This window comes from Mus caroli, unplaced genomic scaffold (genome assembly GCF_978045245.1).
Source record: "Mus caroli unplaced genomic scaffold, Mus_caroli_1 scaffold_13, whole genome shotgun sequence".
NCBI lineage: Eukaryota > Metazoa > Chordata > Mammalia > Rodentia > Muridae > Mus > Mus caroli.
Window position 1 is genome coordinate 11,963,790 of NW_028227268.1, and position 14,448 is coordinate 11,978,237.

The following is a 14,448-nucleotide window of genomic DNA, read 5'->3' on the forward strand; positions in this document are numbered from 1 at the left end:
AAAAGTCACCCACACATATCACATAAGCCTATATGTTAATTCCTTCTATGTTTAAACATCATTGTTGCAATCTGCTTTCTGCCATTTTAGTCTCATGATTATTTTCTAATTAAAAAAGACTATTGCAAATGAAAAAAAAAAAAGAAACAATGTATCTTTAAGGCGGATATCAGACAAAACCTATGTGTCTGCAGTTCTCCTGGGTCCAAGGAAAGAGGAAATTTATTCATTACTAAGAAATAAGACTATCTCTAAATTAGAGTGTCGGTGCAGAAAATGTTAGCAGTGTTATTAAATGTGCTAATATGCATTCCACCGAAGGCAGAAGACATACAGAAACAATCAGAGAACTTGTTACAGATTATGAGTTCAATATGCTCGTACAGACTTGGAAAAGTCATTTCTGGATCTAATATAATTAGCAAATGGGTAAATAGGCTTGAGACTATTGAAGGGATATTTAATATCTGTGTGATGCTTTGCCTTCCATGTGCACATATATCCATGATGTGGTCATTTTTTGCTCTAAACACTTGATAACACGGCAAACAGGACATATCGAAAACGAGTAAGGCTGGATACAGAGCAACTTGCTTCCTGGGACCGGAGGTTAACATTAATATAACAATCTCTTCCTCCCTTTTCTCCCTCTCTCTTTCTCTCTTCCTCCTTCTGCCCCACCTCTCACTTTTGGAGCCAGGTACATAGCAAATGTGTATGCATTCAGATAAAGTCCAGAAGACAGCTTTGGCCCTTGGCTATTATCCTTAGAAATATTGTCCGTGTCCACCCACCTCCTTAGAGACAAGGTCTCCTATTGGTCTGGACCACAAAGCTCACTAATAAGGCTAGACGGGTTAGCAGCCAGCTCCAGGGATCCTCCTGTCTCCCCCGTGCCGCCCTCCCCGCCCCCCCCCGCCCCCCCCCCCCGCATCACTGAGAATTTATCCCCCAAGCCAACATCCCTGACATTTTTAGTGGTATCTGGGAATCGAACTCAGTTCCTTATGCATGCCAGGTTAGTGCTTTCCTTGGTGAGCAGTCCCCCCAGGCTGAGAATACAATCTCTCTGTCAATATTATGCTTTCTATCATAAGAACTACGGTGCAGGCAGCATGCACGCAGTGCTACTGAGGTATGGGTAAAAATTCAGGTATGGGTAAAAATTACACTGAAAACAGCCACATTGCTTCATTGCCACGTGTAGATTCAGCTTTTAAAAAAAAATCCAGGAGAGGCTTTGAGATAGCGTCTGATCCCACTTGTATGTTTGCTTCTGTAATTTAGGAAGTTCTTTTCTGCTCCATCTTCTCTGAGCTGGCCTGTATACTATTTTTGTTTAAAGTACTCTTGAGAATCCACTCTCCTGTTGGGGGTTTAATCCAAACCTGGGGGGGGGGGGAATTAAAGCCTAGCTTCTTCCTGGTTTGATAGTTGCTAACGTTTCAATATGTCAAGCCAACCATCTGCAACCACAGGATCCCTGCTGAGGCACTGGCGGGAGGCAGAGAAAGGAAAAACAGCGGAGGAGTGTGAGCAGAGCTTTTGGCAGCCAGTCTGAACCCTCAGAAGAATTCTCTTCAGAAACCGGAGTAAAACAGAACCAACCGTCCACGATAAGGAAAATCAAAACCAAGATGTAGCAGTGACGACTCGAAAGAAGAAACGTGACTTCTCCTCCGGGACAAAGATCTGTGGATGAACTTTTCGAAGATTCTTGCTTCAGCTTCCTCAGAGTGAGTTTACCTCTAAATTGTGGTTGCTAGCACTTCAATAGACAAGCAGAGACAGAAGCAGAGACAGAAAAAGTGTGTCAAACATTCCGGAGAAAGTCACCAAGTGTAGGAAGTTACTAGTAAGTTGTTTTGATTTTTTCAAGTCTTTGAGTATTTTATACTGGGTGGCTGAATAGTAGTTAGAAATCTAAGAACTTTTGGTTTTACCCCATGGCTAAAGCATTTTGCATAAACAGCACATATCACAGAACAGGCAAGTGGGTAAGTGGAAAGGAATGTAGCTTGCTTGCCTCTTGCTGTTTTTGAAGTTATTTGGATTGCTCTGTGTGTGTGTGTGTGTGTGTGTGTGTGTGTGTGTTCAGTTTTACTGCCAGAGGAATGTCAACATCAGGATGCCAGATTTTATGAATTCTGAGTTGTTTTAACCAACTTTGAGAGCATTTGAGAAAACACTCAACTGACCCTCTCTATCATAGTAAATATATAAGAAGATCTGACTCTTGCGATGCACGCGTTCTCTGAGTAATGTGAATACCATCTGATTGGGACGTGACTGGTTTGTAACAACCAGTTTATTACTTTTAAATCATGCAATTTGCTATTCAGAGCAATTTATGCTAGCTAGGTATTTTATCCTTCTAGAGAAAAATGCATTTTACAAGAACATGTGTAATGTTACAATGTTAATGTCTTAACAGCCAGGAACAAATGATTTAATGCATGGCAATTAGATTATATAATCACACTTATTTATTAATATTTTCCTACATGTATATTCTTAATTATCTAAGAAAGAAGAGTTGCCACTTGGAAAATATATCTTTATGCTTTTAGATACCAAGGCTTGCCACAGTATCAGTTTCTTAGTTGGAAATATAGTTTAGTATACATTGCAGTGTCCAACTGTTACAGCTTGGAGATCAATTATATAGTTGGTAACAATATTTATATATCTATATAGCTGGTAGCTAGAAGAAATATGAAATTATCCAGAATTTCTATTTTTTTCTCCCTTGGATTTATAAATTGACCTGTGGTATTTTTTTTAGTGGTTTTCCCAAGAGTTTTTCAAACTTCAATTATAAAAGAGGTGAGTTAACCATGGTTTTGAGTTCCTGACATACAAAGCTCCTCTCTCTTTTTTTGTTGTTGTTTATTTAATTTGACTTATAACTCCCATTTCATATCTGACCTCCATCCTTATTTCCCACAAATGATAATGACAATTATAACTAATGATAATCTTTTTAAAATTGTATTTGATAATGATCGTTTTTATTCCAGGATGTATTTAGAAACATGTATTGCTCATAGTGTGAATTCATATAAATTATACTGTTATTCAAGTTTTTTTTTAAAAACCTGATTTAATTGACACCATATTCTTAAAGATTTCTTAGGTTGAGCATTGGGTATCAATGCAACGCTTCTAATTCCTACAGAGTGACATTTGTAAAAATGCACTCTCTAACGCCCTGCCAGCATGATCTATGTGTGCAAGCATCTTAGTACAGGTCCCTGAGTATGGATACAGACCCAGAAGCAGCAGTGACTGACTGTTGGAATTCTGCTGAGTAGCCATCAATAATTAGTAGTAACTAACTTAATGGGCAGGGTACACAACCTATACAAATCTCTGAGAGCTTGGCTGCATCAGCATGTGACATTGTTAAAGTCTCCGAGAAGTCACTCCATCGAAGAACAGACTCTCTTTCAATTATTTCTCCTTTTTAATTTCTTCAATAGATTTGCCAACTTCTCTTTCCCCCCTTTCTTCCCTCTGTTTTCTATGTGTGGCATCCTTCCTCTCTAGGCACGGAACTAGGACCAGTTGTTAAGCTGTTTCTTTCTGGTTTGATTGCACAACATTTTCTATTTCAGACTTTCACATCCACTTCCTTGATGTCCTTTAACAAAACAAACAAGTCAAAATGAGGAAGAGACACTTGAGACTGGGTCAGCAAATGTGGGCTCTCCTCTGCAAGAACTGGCTCAGAAAGTTCAGGATGAGAAGAGAGACCCTCCTGGTATGGTTCCGCATCTGCGTGTTCTCGTAGTTAGTAAAAGGAAAAAAAGATATCTTCTCAGTGATACCAAGATAATTGTTAACCAGTGCTTTTTAATATGTCACAGATATAACTAACAGGCTTGAACTTTTCAAGTCCTGGGCTTTGCCACTATTTTATTTCAAACAAAAACTTTAAATATGTAACATTATATATCTTCCTAGAAAATTTTTTTCAAAGAACTCATATTGAGAAATGCCCTGTAAAATGAAGCTGTGTCTTTATACTACAGAGTTAATAATTAACATCTGGGTTAATTAGGGTCTCATGAAGGCACAGACACTGAAGTTTAGGGCAACATCAAAGAGGCTAACTTCAGTCCATAATTACTTCAGAATGTAACCCAAGGGTAAAAACAAAACAACAACAACAAAAAAAAAAACCCACCATAAAAACCTTTTGCAGTGACCTACTATTGGAAGTCTCCCATTTTTCTGTATTTACATGCCCCAAAACAATCCTCAGGACTATATGTGACATCAACAAGAAAAATATCCATTCACTGAGGTTTACACCAGTGTGAATTTTCAAACACCAAAGGAAGCAAACTTAATGTTTAGACATTATACACCAGGAAAAATATATCAGGAAAAAGTGATTTTTAAGGAAAGGGCTTTAGCTTAAATATATACAGTGCTGAAGGGCATGAGCGTGAAACAAAATGGATACTTTGGAAATATTTATTGCATCTTACCCCAAATATATGAAGGGACGATAAGCACAAAATGAGAAATTGTAATCATTTCTAAATAGTAATAGATTACAATGATGTAGGTGGTATATCTGCTAAGTGCACACACTGGTGTGTGCAACAATATCCTGTTGATTTTTCTTCATGTTTGGAAATATTCAATCTATGTGGTTTCATTTAAAAAAAAGGGGGGGGCCATGTAAGCAAGACGGGGCTTGTTTAACCACTCTACAAAGCAGACGTCTATTGAAATATCATGTCGTATACTGTAAACTGATATAATGTCTGTCCTTTAGAAATCAGGCACATACATAATTAAAGATGCCATAAAAATGTAATCGTTTTTATAAAGATAATGGCATTTTGCTGGGGGAGGGGGAAACACTCACCACAAAGAAATCATAAAACTGTAGAAAGATACACTGATCACTGAACAGTGCATACATGAATCAAGATGTCACGCTGCACATGATAAAGGTGTGCAAAAATCACATATCAATCAACAATTATATGGTGGCTACAAGGTCAATCTGAAAGGAATAATGCGCCTATAAACAAATGGAAATAAATGACATTCCGGGCCTTTATTGTATGGCTTCTCTTTTTGTCATAATGATTAGATATGCTTTCTGCAGAATTCCCGATGGCCATAAATCAAACCACTCATTAAAAGAGTCAGCAAATTAATTTTCAGTTCTACAAACAGTGTGTGTGTGTTTATCCAAGAAGTATTTGATGAGTGTTTAGATTGTCAGTGAATTAAAACACAAGAACTTTATGCATAAACCATGGACATGCAATCAACACAGAAGCTGAGAACCAATTTCAAGAATTGTTGTGCTGGGCTCCAAACACATTCTTTTGTGTTTCCAACTCCCAGATACAGTAACTATAGTTTAAAGAAGTTTACAATTATTACTTTGAAAAACAAATTTTCATTTATTTTATATATAGGAGTCTACTGTAGCTCTCCTTAGACACACCAATAGAGGGCATTACTGATCCCATTACAGATGGTTGTGAGTCACCACGTGGTTGCTGGGAATTGAACCCAGGACATCTGGAAGATCAGTCAGTGCTCTGAACCACTGAGCCCCCTCTCCAGCTCCTAAAATTATTTTTGATGAGCATTATTTTGCTGCTTCTCCCATGCACAAGCAGCTGAAGAACAAAGTAAGAGCTTGCTTCTGTTGATAGATGTTCCTACCCATCCCAAGCCAACTTCCTTTTCAGATACGGATGGATGAGTGGCCCATTCACGCAGCCATGGGATATCTGAAGAGCCTGAAGAGACTCTCTTTAGACTTAACCAGTACTCTACCTTGCATATTTAAATAAGAAAGCGTTTTCAGTTTTAAATGGAACTGCTGTCACAACCCTGTCTTGGTGGACCATGCACATGTAACAAAATGCACAGAAGAAAGAACAGAAGTAGGGGCTGAAGAGATGGTTCAGTCATTAAGAACCGGCTGTCCTGCAGAGGACCTGGATTTGGTTCCCAGCACTGGTGCGGTTGCTTAGAGACAATATGGTGACTACAGCTCTAGTGGCTCTGACACCCTCTTCTGTCCACTGTAGGCACCAGGCGCGCACATCCAGGAGGCCACACCACGTATGCACATAAATGAAATGGATCTTTAGAGAACAAAAGTAGAGTCAATTACCTAAAAGTGGAGAAACTTAAATGGAATGCAAGCTATACAACAGGATGAAGTTGTTTAAGTTGCTTGTGGTAGAAAACCTCCTGACTTTCTTCTTCTTTCCGTTCATTTCATTACTATATAGGAATGGCTTTTCTCACTTCTTCTAATATTGTTTGTATATCAATTATCCTCCAATTTGCATCAAGTTCATGACGCTCCTGAAATGTCTGTGGTGGATCTGGGACGTGTTGATAAGTTTAACGATTCTAATTATATGATGGTGTTTGCTCCTGAGTCCGAAGCCACCCATGAGATAATGACCAAAGTGGCCTCAGCTCCATTCATGAAAGGTATGCTCTGTGGGACTTCAGGAACTCGTTTCCTTACCTTCAACGTACACACATTCATTTTAGGATTCTCGTGAGGAAACAAAAATGTGTTGAATGTTGACATTTCTAGAGCTGCTTCACGAGATTGTTGGATCTGATGTTCTGAGGGAAAGAAGCATATCTTGCTCAAGTAATCTGGTTGAGCAATTGTACACCAAAGAGTGGTTAATATTCACCATAAAGCATATCAGGATAAGATGAGTCCGGGAAAAGATGTGTGGTTTGGGGTAGATGCTGGAGATCCTTCACTGGCAGCGGCAGTGTGACTGTGTGATGGTTTGTATATTCTTGGACTAGGGAGTGGCACCATTTAGAGGCGTGGCCTTGTTGGAATAGGTGTGACCTGATTGGAGGGAGGTGTGTCACTGTGGGTGTGGGCTTAAGACTCTCACCCCAGTTGCCTGGAAGTCAATCTTCCACTAGCAGCCCTTGGATGAAGACGTAGAACTCTCAGCTCTGCCTGCACCATGACGGCCTGGATGCTGCCATGCTCCCACCTTGATGATAATAGACTGACTGAACCTCTGAACCTGTAAGCTAGCCCCAATTAAATTTTTTGTTGTAAGACTTGCCATGGTCATGGTGTCTGTTCACAGCAGTAAAACCCTAACTAAGACAGGCTGTAATATCCCAAATACATTAAAATCCAGGGAGAAAATGAGTGGCATCGGAAATACCCACTGGCAGTGCTCATCATAAAAGCAGATGACAGAGAGTTCCCGTCATTTCACCATGTAAGGGATAGTGGAAGAAGCTCTTGCAGCCCACAGACTAACATGGCATCTTTCTGCAGGGTTGGTGTAATAGCAAAGAGGCCAGGTGATATGGGAGAGAGTTCGAGGAGACTCCCATGAGATCTAATGACAGCAGCTAAAAGAGTTTTTAATAGTTGTACTGGCAGGATAGTCCTAAAATGTTGTCCTTAGGTGTCAGGAGTATAAGCTAGGAGAGAGCAAATAGATACCCAGGGAGTAGCCTCCTCTCTCCCTGTGACCTTGAAACCAAGGAGTCTCAGTGTGGAAGGAAGGTGAGGCAAAGGTCTAGGCTAGGAATTTTATGGGGTGAGAGTTCCTGTCTTTCCAGATAGCATGGAAATCACCAGTGCTGACAGGTCAAGGGATGTGGCAACTGACTTAGCATAAACGGGGCTCCTGCTCACGTGAGGACCCAAATTCCAACAAATAGATATTTTAAGCCCACAATTTCAGGATGAGGAGGAAAGAAATATTTAACCATTTTTTAAAAATTGAACATCAATAAAAATGGGCTCTTATAATGAAATTTTGTGAATTAAGAGGAAATAGCACCATGAACCCTATGTGACCTATGCTATTATTACACAACCAAATAAACAATAAAATTATTATTTTATAAAAGTTTTCCACTAGCAAGTAAGGAGGAGGAGGGGATAGAGGGAAGAAGAAGAGGAGGAGGAGGGAGAAGAGGAGGAGGAGGGAGAAGAGGAGGAGGAGGAGAAGAAGGAGAAGGAGAAGGAGAAGGAGAAGGAGAAGGAGAAGGAGAAGGAGAAGGAGAAGGAGAAGGAGAAGGAGAAGGAGAAGGAGAAGAAGAAGAAGAAGAAGAAGAAGAAGAAGAAGAAGAAGAAGAAGAAGAAGAAGAAGAAGAAGAAGAAGAAGAAGAAGAAAGAAGAAAGAAGAAGAAGAAGAAGAAGAAGAAGAAGAAGAAGAAGAAGAAGAAGAAGAAGAAGAAGAAGAAGAAGAAGAAGAAGAAGAAGAAGAAAGAAGAAGAAGAAGAAAAGAAGAAGAAAGAAGAAGCAGCTAGATACCACAGCCTGGAAACTCCCATTGATTGAATGGTTGGATCTAGTGTCTCGGCACTGATAGCAGTTACTAGCCTCTAAAAGAGACCATCAGAAGTTATGAGCCTCTAATCTAGCAACACACTACCTTGTGAAGTCTGGAGCAAAGGATCATACTTCTTAAGCCTCTGATCCAGCGTTCAAACTTCAGGAAATCTGCTGTGCAACAAAGGAACATGTTAGATTGCATCCATAATATGTGCACAGCCAAAGCCAGACTGCAGAATTAATTGGGTTACATGAGTAACCTGACCTGTGATGAATAGCGGCCATTTGCATTATATGAATTAGGACAAACAGTCACTTAATTAAAAGTAGTTAGATTTAACAGCTGTATATCGTCTTGTCTAGTTTGCCACTTGACTCTGTTGCCAAATGGAAATAAACATATTCTCTTATGAGACAAGTCTGTGTGTGCACTGATATGGATGAAGTAGTATGACTATAATATAATTCACTGTGGCTTAAATTACTGGCTAAATTGTTTGGAGAGGCATGGAATAATTTCAACAAGAGTATCTACCATTGGCTGGATAGATGGTTGTGGGGTAAATAGCACTTGTTGCTCTTAGTTTGATTGCCAGACCCACATAGTGGTTCACAACCATCCATGACTCCAGTTTGAGGGACTCTGAAGACCTTTTCTGAGTTCCTCTGGGACCAGGCATTCATGTGGTGCACACACATACACACAGTCAAAACGTTTACACACCAAATGAACATGTCTTAAAAGAAAGGGTATTTGCCACAGAACACATTACCAGTTTCATTAGAACATTAGAAATCTCTCACTTCGTTCTAAGTGTGCGTGTCCTAGGGAAGCATGAACTGAAACATAGAATGACCGGAATGCACTTGAATCTGGCCTGCTGTCGTTGGGTGGTCTAGGAAGCTTACTGGATCCTTCCCTTTCTTCTCATGGCAGGAAGAACTATCGTGGCATGTCCTGATGAAAAAACCATGAATGAGCTAGATTTAAATTACTCGATAGATGCAGTGAGAGTCATCTTCAAGGACACTTTCTCATATCATTTGAAATTTTCTTGGGGTCAGAGGATCCCTAAAACGAAAGAGCACAAAGACCATTCAGGTAACTTTACCATTACTAAATACATATTAATGTAGACATTGCTATTATGTAAATACATATTAATGTAGACATTGCTATTATGTAAATACATATCAATGTAGACATTGCTATTATGTCATTAGTCCTTGGGGCATATAACAGAATCTGAAATTAACTGTGTTAATTTTAAATCAAGAAAAGATTGGCCTTTATTAAATAAAACCTTTAATTTTCAAAAATATAATTTAATTGGTATGTATTTCTTGTATATAGTGAGATTAAAAACAGAGATATTAGTCAAGTCTATTGTGTACTTTGACCGTGTTAACCCCCAACCCCCATTTTCTCCTCTCCCCTTCCTCTTAACCCCATTCAGTCTTGTTTCTACAGTCACATCATTCAGATGTTTGTATATATATGGTTTTATGTATTTATATAAAATCTAAGATCTATAAATGAGAGGAAATGTGATAGTCTGTCCTGAGTTTGACTCATTTTTTTTGTTTGTTTGTTTAATACGGTGGCCTCCTGTTGCATCTGTATTCCTGCAAATGGCATCAATGCATTTTTATGGCTGAACAAAACTTGATTATTTATAGGTAATACCCATTCATCTGCTGATAGAATCCTAGGCAGGCTTTATGTCTGACTAGTGTGAGTAGTGATATAGTAAACGTAGGTGGTCACTCATCTCTGCGGTATGTTGATTCAGAGTCCTGACATACTCTATAGCTAGGTAGCTTTTTAGATATAACATAGTAGGTCCACTTTGAGTATTTTTAGGGGTCTCCATGCTTATTTGAAAGCTATACTTTTGAGTTCATCATTCCATTAAGAGCCTATAGCCTCAGCAACTGAATGAAATTCTGTTTCAGAAAACTAAAAACTACTTCTCTTTCTTCCTTCCTTCCTTCCTTCCTTCTTCCTTCCTTCCTTCCTTCCTTCCTTCCTTCCTTCCTTCCTTCCTTCCTTCCTTCTTCCTTCCTTCCTTCCTTCCTTCCTTCCTTCCTTCCTTCCTTCCTTCCTTCCTTCCTCCTTCCTTCCTTCCTTCCTTCCTTCCTTCCTTCCTTCCTTCCTTCCTTCCTTCTTCCTTCCTTCCTTCCTTCCTTCCTTCCTTCCTTCCTTCCTTCCTCCCTTCCTTCCTTCTTCCTTCCTTCCTTCCTTCCTTCCTTCCTTCCTTCCTTCCTTCCTTCCTCCTTCCTTCCTTCCTTCCTTCTTCCTTCCTTCCTTCCTTCCTTCTTTCTTTCTTTCTTTCTTTCTTCCTTCCTTCTTCCTTCCTTCCTTCCTTCCTTCCTTCCTTCCTTCCTTCCTTCCTTCTTCCTTCCTTCCTTCCTTCTTCCTTCCTTCCTTCCTTCCTTCCTTCCTTCTTTCTTTCCTTCTTTCTTTCTTTCTTTCTTTCTTTCTTTCTTTCTTTCTTTCTTTCTTTCTTCCTTCCTTCCTTCCTTCCTTTCTCTCTCTCTTTCTCTCTTTCTCTTTTTCTTTCTTTCTTTCTTTCTTTCTTTCTTTCTTTCTTTTTTCTTTCTTCCTTCCTTTCTCTCTCTCTCTTTCTCTCTCTTTCTCTCTCTCTCTCTTTCTTTCTTTCTTTCTTTCTTTCTTTCTTTCTTTCTTTCTTTCTTTCTTTTTTAATTAAAAGCTTCAAAAAGCATCCCCTGCATAGTCATCCCCAGCCACTTAAACCGAGCTCAGTGTTTTCGGCTACTCAGTTTCTTTTTTCTTTTTCTTTGGAGCAAACAATAGAAGGTGACAGCTGAACAAAAATATTTTAAAACGGAAATAATTATAAAATATAATCAAGAAATAAACAAGAGCTCATCTTAAAAGATGTTGATGATGAAGCCATCTTGTATGTCCTCCTTGGGCATGCTTTATAACCCGAGCCAATGAGTCTTACCAAATACTATATGATTATAGATTTTAAGCACATTTTGGAGAATTACAGATTTTTCTTTATCCCACAACAAAGACCACCTAGTCACCTAATAGTGGTTGTGTTTTCTTTTTTCTTGAAGCTCCTTGTGAATCATTGAACAATAAAATGATTTGTGAAAACTCAGTCTTCTGGGAAAAGGGCTTTGTAGCCTTTCAGGCTGCCATTAATGCTGGTATCATTGAGGTGAGTCGTAAAGTTGAAGGAAGCTAAGTGCATTGCTTTCTGAATTTTGATACGCAGAGATATGGATGCTTTATTATTATTATTATTATTATTATTATTATTATTATTGCCACTAAGCGTTGTATGCCGAACAGCTTCTGTATCCAGACTATAGTGTCAGAATACTGGTGACTTGAAAAAAATATACACAGCAGAGTCACTTATAAGCGGAGATCCTGGTAGTACAGAGGTAGAAGTATGGATGTACAACCATCATAAGGGTTCAGGGTCTATTGTGGGGCAGTAAACCACGTGCTGTCTGGGCAATAAAACAGGTGCCACTCTGATCAAAAACTCCAAAGAAGACCTGGCTTGAAGTGTTCCTCCGGGCAGTTTTAAAAACAAGTAAGTTTTCTTTTTCCAGGGAAGGACTTAAGGTAGAACTTTGGGCATTCCGAGAACTACAAGCTAATGCCTTCTTACAGGTTGACGATAAGTTAGCAATGGGATGATAATTTGTTCATCTGTGTCCTTCTTTAGATGACCACAAACCACTCCGTGATGGAAGAGCTGATGTCAGTCATTGGTTCAAATATGAAGATGCCACCTTTTATTGCCCAAGGAGGAGTTGCAACTGATTTTTTTATTTTCTTCTGTGTCATTTCCTTCTCTTCACTTATATACTATTTATCAGTCAATATTACTCAAGAAAGACAGTACATGACAACATTAATGGCGATGATGGGGCTTCGAGAGTCGGCTTTCTGGTAAATCACTTGTCTATGTTACACCAATCGGCATTTGTAAACAGGATAACTTAAGTACGGGGACTCGTTAGGTTCATTTTCATCATGCTTAGACTCTATGAATCATGGCATATGGATGTTTGGAATGTACGGCTTCACACGCTTGGCAGCTCAAGTTACCTGTATTTCTTTGACTTAAAGAAAGTCTGAGATGCTCCCCATGTTAGGGCACTAGCAGCACGGAGGCGGACTCTCGGTGACTACTTATTTTGTTTATATGAACCAAAATATTTGAGAAGTTGAGGGTTTTTTTTAGTGTAAAATAAAATATGTATTTTAGACACTATGTTAAACATGATGATATCTTGGTCCCCCTTTACATGGGCCATTGAAGAGAAAGCTCTTATGTCCTGAGCATTGCATTCTCCTTAGTAGAGACAAGAAAGCAGAGTGGTTAGAGGAGCAGCCTGCCCAGTGCGAAGCCAATGGGCTGCCTTCCTCTCAGACTTAGTAGCTACTACCTCTGAATGTGTTATTTAAACTCTATAAACTTCAGTTTCCTTCTCTACTTCTTGTGGGCAGCAGGATTAAATAATTTTTTTTTTTTTTTTTTTTTTTTTTTTGCTTAGAGTGCCTTACACTGAAGCTGAGAGAAATCTAAAAGCTTGGTATCAAACATCAGTTGATGGAAGTGTAGGAAAAAACCATGCATTCTAAAAGGACAGCGGACACAAGTTAGGAAGCTGAGGATTCACTCGTTAGTGGCCAGGTTTTCAGGTGGGATTAGCCAGGTGATGTATTAGAGACAGGTAGAGACGTAGAGACGAGTACAGAGCCAGAAAGCAAAGGTTTGAATGTCAAGCTTGCCTTTCACGAGCTAAGTGTTGTTTTCAGTGTTAAAGTATCCAGAAGATACAGCTCCAGGAACATGCTGGTCTCTAAAGAGGAACTCTGATGCATAAGAAGACCACACCCTTTACTGGCTGACTTCTGCCAAACTTGTTATTTTTCCTAAAATAATGTTCAATATACTAAGCGTGGAAAGAAAGCAGACAGGGGCTGGAGAGGTGGAGCGGGTGTTGAGAGTGCATGCTGCCCTGGAGGGTCCTCTGCTCCCCAGCCTCCAAGTCGGAGAGCTTACAACTGCCTGTAACTCCAGGTCCAGGGGAGCTGTGCTTCTGGCCTCCACAGGCATACACACATTCACACATACTCTCCCCCACACCCTCCCACAGAGACACACATGTACATAATATCAAATAAAATACATCGCTGACAAAAGAAAGGACATGGGAAGTTTGATACAACGCAAGGTTGTTTTTTTTTTCTTTTATCCCTTTGTGTATTAAAATGATAGCCTCAATACTGAAGGGTGTTTGTTCACTATATTTTAAAAGATGTTGGAAAACTATGAAGAGGTAGCAGACAGTATTCTATGTGGAAAAAAACATCTAGTGAGGAAGGATTAAAAAATATGGGGGCTTTGGCTTGCCTCCCTGCAGGAAAGGGCTTGATATTTTATTTGAATAAAATGAAGGCATTTATAGAAAGCAGATGGAAGGACAGTTTCAGGTAATCACAGTGCACGGTGAAAAGGGAATTATTAATATAGGACAGAGAAACAAGACTTCCTGAACCTGATGGGATTTTTACTGTCAATAAAGGAAACTAGCTGCCCATTGTGGATATAGCACTAATTTAATTCTTTCATCTTTTCCGGAGAGGAAATCGAAACTTAAAGAAATCAAATATGCTTCTTAACATACTTAGTTATAATGTCACAGAGGAAATCTGAACCCAAGCCTGTGACCTGACTGGATCCTTTGCAAAGCCTACTTCCTGCCTTTGGCCTTAGTAGTAACTGCTCCGCGTCTATCCACCTAGTGTCTGCGTTCTCCATGGCTGTCCTTGCTGTATTCCTGCACTGAGGCATCTAGGTTGGAAGCTGCCAAACTACTTTTCTGCCATTTGTGAAGTAGGTGTGGCTTGTGCACTTTCAGTGCTGGGAAGAAAATAAAAACAGCAGTAACACTGTAGGAGACATAGTAATCCATGCAAAACTCAAGTGTCCTTGTCTCCAAGTGCGTTCTTATTGGAATGTGGCCATGCATCTTGTCTAGAGCCCCCGTGACAGCGTATGCGCAAGCAACGCTAATGCGACAGAGGCGGTTTGGCAGGTAAAGCTTAAAACAGGAGCAGT

At 39.6% G+C, this 14,448-nt stretch overlaps 1 protein-coding gene across 2 annotated transcripts in view; it reads left to right on the forward strand.

Moving 5' to 3' along the window:
* Positions 1 to 1,469: 1,469 nt before the first annotated feature.
* Positions 1,470 to 14,448, forward strand: part of LOC110304955 (ATP-binding cassette sub-family A member 9) — a 70,246-nt gene continuing 57,267 nt past the window's right edge. The window contains exons 1-7 of one of the 2 annotated variants that reach the window (XM_029484018.2): positions 1,470 to 1,736; positions 2,786 to 2,826; positions 3,618 to 3,763; positions 6,279 to 6,486; positions 9,267 to 9,431; positions 11,420 to 11,523; positions 12,043 to 12,269. In XM_029484018.2, the coding sequence (XP_029339878.1) occupies positions 3,668 to 3,763; positions 6,279 to 6,486; positions 9,267 to 9,431; positions 11,420 to 11,523; positions 12,043 to 12,269 (800 nt within the window). In that variant the 5' untranslated portion in view covers positions 1,470 to 1,736; positions 2,786 to 2,826; positions 3,618 to 3,667. The remainder of the gene's footprint in view (positions 1,737 to 2,785; positions 2,827 to 3,617; positions 3,764 to 6,278; positions 6,487 to 9,266; positions 9,432 to 11,419; positions 11,524 to 12,042; positions 12,270 to 14,448) is intronic. The other variant, XM_021176662.3, reaches the window with a different exon arrangement.